Source organism: Manihot esculenta, chromosome 9, assembly GCF_001659605.2.
Source record: "Manihot esculenta cultivar AM560-2 chromosome 9, M.esculenta_v8, whole genome shotgun sequence".
NCBI classification, from domain to species: Eukaryota; Viridiplantae; Streptophyta; class Magnoliopsida; order Malpighiales; family Euphorbiaceae; genus Manihot; species Manihot esculenta.
In genome coordinates this window covers 24,943,149-24,951,587 of record NC_035169.2, presented here as the reverse complement: position 1 = coordinate 24,951,587, position 8,439 = coordinate 24,943,149, and the positions used below count along the sequence as shown (strand labels likewise).

The window sequence follows — 8,439 nt, the reverse complement described above, 5'->3', positions numbered from 1 at the left end:
AATGAGTGATAGTTGATCCGTATCAATCTCACAAGGACCATAGAAGTCGACACAAGCAGCAGTGGAAGCAATTTGATAAGTTGAGGAAGATGGAAAGACATGGTTTTAGTACCACATAATTGCGTGAATAATATATTATATTATTTATTGAGAATATGGCTTATATAGGATATTAAAAATCATAAGATTATAGAAAGTTAGATATGTATATGAATTATCCACACTCTGCATTTCGTTAAGTACATGTTTATATTTTTATACTATTTGAAATTAATTCATTAAACCATTTGAACTAAAACCATTCCCTGTTCAATTTAAACAATCATAAGAATTAAATACAAATTAATTCAACTCATTGTAATTATTTCAATTCAAATTAGTTACAAATGAGTTCAATGAATCACTACAAAATAACAGACTATCAGCGACGGATTCTTCCGTCGCTGATAGTCTGAAATCCGTCGCTAAAACTTTCAGAGTCGGAATTCCGACGGACTCAAATCCGTCGCTTAAAGTCATATCGCTAATTTTTTCCGATGGATCAGGATTCCGTCAGAAACAATAGCGACGGAATTCCGACGGATTTGAAATTCGTCGGATAATTTTGTGACGGATTTTGCGACGGATAATTCTGTCGGAAAGTTTTGCAACGGATTTTATTCGTCGCTAAATCCGTCGGAAATTCCAAATTCATCTATGAACAATCTGTCGCTAATCTGTCGGAAATAATTAGCGACGAAAAATTTCCGTCAGAAATCCGTCGGAAATATTAACACATTTTAACGAATATTCTCACAAATCTGTCGCTAATCCATCGCTAATCTGTTAAAATTCAATCACAAAAAATAATTTCCTGCTTTTATTTAGATATTTCCTGTATAATGAAATAATTTATAATTAAAAATCATATTTAATATAAATCAAATATCATTCATAATAATTATAATTAATGTTCATAATACTTAACAATATTCATAAAATTTAAAATAAATCCATAATATTTAACAATGTTCATAAAATTTAAAATAAATTCATAATATTTAACAATGGTCATAAAATTTAAAATAAACCTATAATACTTAACAATATTCATAAAATTTAAAACTAATCTATGAATTTGTTGAACCATCTGATAAAATGTCCCAAATTCGGACCTCTAGTTCGAACTGATATGATGAAGATGTGTTTGTTTGCCCCCCTAATGCTTGTGGAGTATGCTCCTATATTTCCTCTTGCGCATGTACTACATCATCTATTTCATTCATAGAGAGCTGCTGGCTATGTCCTCTACCTCTAGATGATACTGCTTGTAACGACTCGGTGACCGGACCGCTACCGGCGCTAGGATCCAGATCGGCTTAAGGCCGCCGAGACCCGTAGCAAGCCTACTATGCATTCTGTAAACCTGGTAAATCCCATACATGATCAACAATTTCCATAAAAATTTGAAACTTTACATCTACCAAGCTTAATATGTGCATGCACACAATCTTTATAAACATAAACCCCATACTCGAGCCCTCATCAAATGCTCTAGTTGGGTCATCATTTCATATCTTAAGCTTGGTCATCAACATATATCATTATAAATCATAATAATATACCAAATCATGTACAAAAGGGATTAACCAGTTCTAGGGCCAAGCACAACTCTATCATCATTATACATTACATGACCTTACATCATTTTACAATACATGTCCACCACTACCACTATTACATAAGCTTTTCTCCTGTAGCTATCCCATGCTATCTCTGGCCCTGCAACCTGGGGGTTAAGGAGAGGGATGAGCTACTAGAGCCCAGTGAGTAGAGCACCAAGAAAATCAATAAAACATGCCTCCATGAAATGCATCACATCACAAACAAGTCATAGCAAGGATGAACGTGTCATCAATAGTCCTCACACATGCCATAGTGCTAGGGCGTAGCATGGGCTCCTGGTCTTTCTCATAACATACTAATAACATAACATGACATTCTATCATGCCAGTGGCGTAGATTGGGCCTCTGGTCTTTCTCTTACATGGTGCCAGGGCATAGCATGGGCCTCTGGACTTTCTCATATATCATGCCAGGGCGTAGAAGGGGCCCTGGACTTCCCTCAAGGACTAAAGGATCATCCAACATCCATCCACATCAATAACATATAATGCAATGCAACATATTCGTGAGTTCTAATGCAATACAACCTCATATATCCATAGCATTTATGATGCATGAGTCATGCTAAAACCTTTCATTTAATTTAAAACATAGTTCAGTTCTACTCACCTCTAGTAGACGCTGGAAAACCGCTGAACCAGCTAACACTGAGGGCCTCCTTGGTTCCTCGGGTCCGAACCTACACAGGTGGACTCAAATGAGGTATCGACATACTCTAACATAACTTGAAACATTCCCCCAAAGACCCCCTAAAACATCATAAACATGCATGGAAAAACAAGCAAAGGAAGGCTGGACAGGGGACTTTCGGCGGCAGGTTCGGCGGCCCAAGGTCCCTCTAGAGCCGAAAGTCATGCACTTTCGAAGGCAGGTTCGGCAGCCGAAAATCCTTTCCAGAGACAAAAGTCACAACCTTCGGCGGCATGTTCGGCAGCCGAAACTCCACTCCAGAGCCGAAAGTCCAAACTTTCGGGGGCGGATTTAGGCGGCCAAAACAACCTCCTCAAGGGGTTCGGCGGCCGAACCTGAGTTCTCCATGAAGGCAGAACTCGATCCAACCTTAAGTCTCCAGCCTCCAAAACCTCTCCAAAGCATGCATAACTCCCCAACAAGCTCTCATACACCTGCATATACCCTTCTCCATGCATATAGGGGCTTTAGAACTAGCTTAAACCCCAAAAACAACACAAATACACATATATGGCTTATGATCAACATAAACCCTACCCATGCAAACCATACAAAACCCATGCAAAAACCTCACTTAACCCCTTCAACCACCCTTAAAATATCAGAAAAGGTGAGGATCCATGCTTACCTCTTGAAGATCGAGAGGATTGATGGTCTTAACTTGGAGATGCAAGGAAAAACATATCTAGAACCTCCAAGCCTCACAACTTAGCTTCTTTGCTCAAAAACTTCAAAATCAATATGAAAACAACTTAAAACTTGCTCAACTTGAAAGAAAACCAAGAAATCACCCAAGAAAGATTAAGAACTCACCTATACCCGAAAAGAGAGAGAAAACTCACCTCAAATCCGGATAAGGGGCCCTTTTATAGGTGGCTGGTCAACCACCTTCGGCAGTCAAAGCTGTCTCCACAGCTTCACCACTTTCGGAAGCTGACCTTGGGCTTCGGTGGTAACGAAAGTATGCCACCTTCGGCGGCCGAAAGTGAGGTTCGGCGACCGAACCTTACATTTCCCTCCTTGGTCTTTTCTTTTCAAAACTCCAAGTTTTCCTTACTCAAATCACTAAAAACATGTAAAAACATTTTGAAAAACCTTTCTTTTACCCTTCTAGATAGCTCCGACATCCTTGAATTCCGGATTCCAACGGAGATTCCGCCGGAAAGTAGGAATTTCGATGCCGGGGTCTAGCCGGGTATTACACTGCTCTTCGAGGCATCTGAAAAAATAATTGTCCATAATTTTAAATTAACAATAAAGACAAACAATATATAAAACTATAATCAAATATTATGTCTATAAATATATATAAAAATATGATATACTTTACAATGTATCATTCAGAATCATCTTCTAAGTTGACATTATCATCACTATCAACACCATCAACTTCTAAATCGTCATCTGACTCTTTAGAGTCCTCTTCCTCTTCCTCTTCCTCATCCTCTTCCTCTTCCTCTTCCTCTTCCACCACTCCAAGTGGTTGTTGCATATGTTGCAATTCATTAATATCTACCTCAACTATAATACTTGAATTAAGAAACATTGTGGGATCATCAAGTTCGGTTGTTGGTACAATTTCGTGAGGTCTTGAGACATCATCATCCTGATAAGCAACATCACTGGAGTTTTGCTCATTTGAATTGTTGTTAACCATGGAAGGTCCAATATTGTAAGTGCTCCTAGCTTTGGTTTTGAAAACCGCACACCAGTCAACTCTGACTTTATTGATTTTAGGGTATTTAATATAGCAAACTTGATGAGCTTGTTGAGCTAAAATAAATGGATCAGATGATGCTAGCCTTAATTTGACATTGATTTCCACAAGACCATGTTGAGGATGGACTCTTACCCCTCTATTAGTGTCAAACCATTCATACTTGAAAAGGATTATCTTGTTTCTCTCTCCAAAGTACTCTAATTCTAATACCTCATTCAACAAGCCATAGTAATCACTTTCATATTCATTATAACAACTTCCTTTGACCCATACACCACTATTTAATGTTTTTCGCTCTCTGCTACAATCATATCGATGGAATTTAAATCCATTCACAAAGTATCCTTTATATGATTGTACTTTTTGGCTGGGCCCTTGAGCTATTTGATAAATGCAATTATCAACTTCTTTCCTTCCCACCTAATGTTGAAACATTAAGTTAGAAGTAAACAATAATGCACATGTTAAAATCATCACTTGCAATACTTACATAGTCTTTTAACCAATTAGCCAGTTCATGCTCTCGCATTCGCTCAATTTGTTGATCGCTGATATTTGGTATTGTTTCTCGTAAATGAGAATAAAAAATCCTACAAAAAAAATTAATTTTTTTATATCATAATTTATTTTACCATTAATATGTTAATACTTAATTTAAATCACTTACTCAATAAGCGGATCAATTTCAGGACAATTCAACAACACATATAAATGTGCTGCGTGATACTCTTCATTTGACAATATTCTGCCATGATCCAAATGCCCAAAAGGCCGACCTGCATGAGTGAAAATCAAAAGGCGTCCCATAAGTTCTACATGTCCACCATCATCATTTCTTGGGACTCTATTTAGCCTTGTCGAGATAGATGGCTCAAAGTAATGTGAGCAAAAAGATGAAATTTCCTCAATAAGATATGCCTCAACAATTGAACCCTCAACATAAGCTTTATTTTTTACTTTTTTCTTCAAGTCAAAGAGGTATCTAGTAAAACAAAAATTAGACTGTTAGTTGGTTATTTGACATTTATTTACAATACACCATATGTAAATATTTAGTATTGCATTTACCGTTCAAAGGGATACATCCAACGATATTGCACAGGTCCACCTACTTTTGCCTAGTATGCCAAGTGAATAGGTAAATGCTCCATTGAGTCAAAGAAACCGGGTGGGAATATCTTCTCCATCTTGCAAATGCTCTCAACAATATTTTTTTCTAAGATATTCAAATTTTCTTCTGTGAGTGTGGTTGCAGTTATGTCTCTAAAAAAATGACTCAACTTAGTCAAAGCATCCCAAACTGCTTTAGGCAATATGTCACGAAATGCAATTGGTATCAGTCTTTGCATTAATGTGTGACCATGGCTTTTTAATCCATAAAATTTACAATCATTCACACTAACAGACTAAGCAATGTTCGAAGCATAACCGTCAGGCAACCTCAAATCCTTAAGCCACTGACAAATTGACCGTTTCTGTTCTTTATTCAAAAAATAAGTAGCTTTAGGTTTGTACACTTTACCATTATTATACAACAATTCTAACTCGGGACGATTGCAATAGACTTTCAAATCTTATCTTGCCTTGATATTGTCCTTTGATTTGCCATTCACATCCATAACTGTGTAGAATATGTTATCAAACACATTCTTTTCTATATGCATAACATTCAAATTATGTCGAAGTAAATTTGATTGCCAATATAGAAGCTCCCAAAATATACTCTTTTTTACCCAGTTATGCTGTACTCCAAACCCCGGTATTGTTTGCTTGCCAGCAGTTGTTCCAAACACAACATCACTCAATAAATTAACTCGATGTTGTATAACATCACCTGCCATACGAGAAGGAGGATGAGTTTTTTCTATGAAATATTTTCTAAATTTATCTTTCTGTCTTCGATATGGATGGTTAATAGGAAGGAATTGACGATGACAATCAAAAAAGGATGGCTTCCCACCATGCTGAAGTATAAAGGCCTTACTATTTTCCATACAATATGGACATGACATTCTACCATGTATGCTCCATCCAGATAACATACCATATGCAAGAAAATCACTTATTGTCCATAACAATGCTGCTTTCATTTGAAAGTTTTGGTTAGAATTAGCATCATGAGTCCAAACTCCTTCATGCCACAACAATTTTAGCTCATCAATCAAAGGCCTCAAAAAAACATCCAAGCTTTTTCCAGGGCTTTTAGGACCTGGAATTACCATATTCAAAAACATGTAAGGTTTTTTCATTGCCATCCATGGAGGTAAATTGTAAACTACAACAATTACGGGTCAATAAGAATACGGCTTAGACCGTTGCCCAAAAGGATTGAATCCATCAGTACATAATCCAAGCCGAACATTTCTTGGATCAGATGCAAACCAAGAGTGGGTGCGATCAAAATGTTTCCATGCCTCACTATCAACAGGATGCACCATACTACCATCTACATGTTGGTTAGAAGCATGCCAAACCATATGCAGAGCTGTTTTGGATGACATAAAAAGTCTTTGGAGTCTAGGAATCAAAGGTAGATATCGCAACACTTTAAATGGTCTCTTTTTTCGTCGCCCCATAAATGATTGTATTGGTTTATATCGAGGGTAACCATATATTGTACATGATGTTCTGTCGATATTTTCTTGAAAGTACAACATACAATTGTTTACACAAACATCGATTTTTGTATAACCAAGGCCTAGGGTGGACATCATCTTCTTCGTATTATAAAAATTATCTGGTAAGAGGTTTCCTTCTGGTAGCATACTTTTTACCGTTCCCATAAACTTATTAAAACAACTATGACTAATGTGAAATTCTGACATTAAGTTCAGCAATTGAGATACAGCAGATAACTTGGTATGATTATTGCAGCCTTCCTATAATGGCACATCCGCACCATGTAATAATTCATAGAATTTTGAAACTTCTAAGTTCGGCTCCATGGTTTGATTGCCCATTTCAAAACTACCACCTCCAACTGTGCCATAATTTATATCCATTGCTTCTATGACCATGCTTCTATAATCATTGACATTATTGGTTGTAGCAAGATAATCAGTAGACTGTTCCTCAAGTTGTTCAGAATTTATTTCATGAGTGATACATTCACCATGCGCAATCCACTTAGTATATCCTCCAACAAATCCACTTTTGCAAAGGTGATAAGTAACATCTTGTCTATTCTGAAATTTTCTATTCTGACACTTAGAACATGGACAATGAATTTTATCTTGGCATATAAACTGTACTTGTGCATAGGCAAAGTTTAGAAATGTCTCCACTCCAATCTCAAATTCAGAATTAAGAAAACCATTTTGATCTAGTCGCTCATACATCCATCTACGATCTACCGACATGATAAATATATTCTGAAATATAAACAAATTCAACTCTAATTATATACTAATTTAACAAATCAAACACACTAATCAATTTAACAATACATATCAAAGAAAAGTTGAATGAAGGCACATAAAGTAAACTGACCAAGCCGAACTATACATATCAAGGAGTAATATATATATTAATAAAATTATATATTATTATTATTATTATTTTGAAATTTATAAAATGACTTATTCTCTTAAAATTAAAAAAATATATATATATATTTTTAAAAGGTCAGTTTTCCCTTTTAATTAAAAAAACTATATTAATCAATTTTTTTAATCAATTTTAAACATTAAAAATATTTCGTTGTTTATCCAATTTTTAAATTATTTGTTATCACTACTTTTGATTACCTCTATAAGCAATTCATCTAATTTGCTAGAAAAAAATAATTAATAATTAAAATATAAATATTGGAGGCAATTTACAAAATGGGGACAAAAAAAAAATTAATACAGCTGGGCAGCAAGGCAGGGTAGCAGCAGCATGCAGCTGCTGCAGCAAGGCAGCAAGCTGCTGTGCAGCAGCAAGCTAGCTGCTGCACAAGCAAGGCAGCAGCAAGCTTGCTGCTGTGCAGCTATAAAAAGTGTTGAGCACTTATTCTTTTTATGACTAATGAATATAATTCCACATTATTTTTAACATAAATTTATAAGTTATATTTCATGATTTATAAAAATTAGTAACATAATAATCATGTCCTCAATAATTGATGTTATCTCAAAACCCCAAATAAATAAATAAAAAACATAAAAACAAACAATTAAGCAATAAACCCATCAAACTCAATGGCTAAGTAATCATTTAATCTTTTTCAAAATTATTAATTTAATAATTAATATAAAATTAAAAATTAGTAGGACAAGTATACATTAGGATCAACCAATCATTCCATCACTAACTTACATGGAGTGGCGACGATCGGCAGCTGCAACGGCGGTGAGTGGCAACGGTGGTGGCGGCAGCGGTGG

General features: G+C 35.7%; 1 protein-coding gene across 1 annotated transcript; it reads right to left on the bottom strand.

Moving 5' to 3' along the window:
- Positions 1 to 278: 278 nt before the first annotated feature.
- LOC122724634 lies at positions 279 to 7,434 on the bottom strand. Its single transcript, XM_043960165.1, has 8 exons — positions 7,050 to 7,434; positions 6,420 to 6,521; positions 5,659 to 6,284; positions 5,144 to 5,193; positions 4,743 to 5,057; positions 4,566 to 4,623; positions 3,872 to 4,495; positions 279 to 305 (listed from the first exon to the last, which is right to left on the bottom strand). The coding sequence occupies exons 1-8, from the start codon at positions 7,432 to 7,434 to the stop codon at positions 279 to 281; spliced, it is 2,187 nt and encodes a 728-aa protein (XP_043816100.1).
- Between the last annotated feature and the right edge of the window lie 1,005 nt (positions 7,435 to 8,439).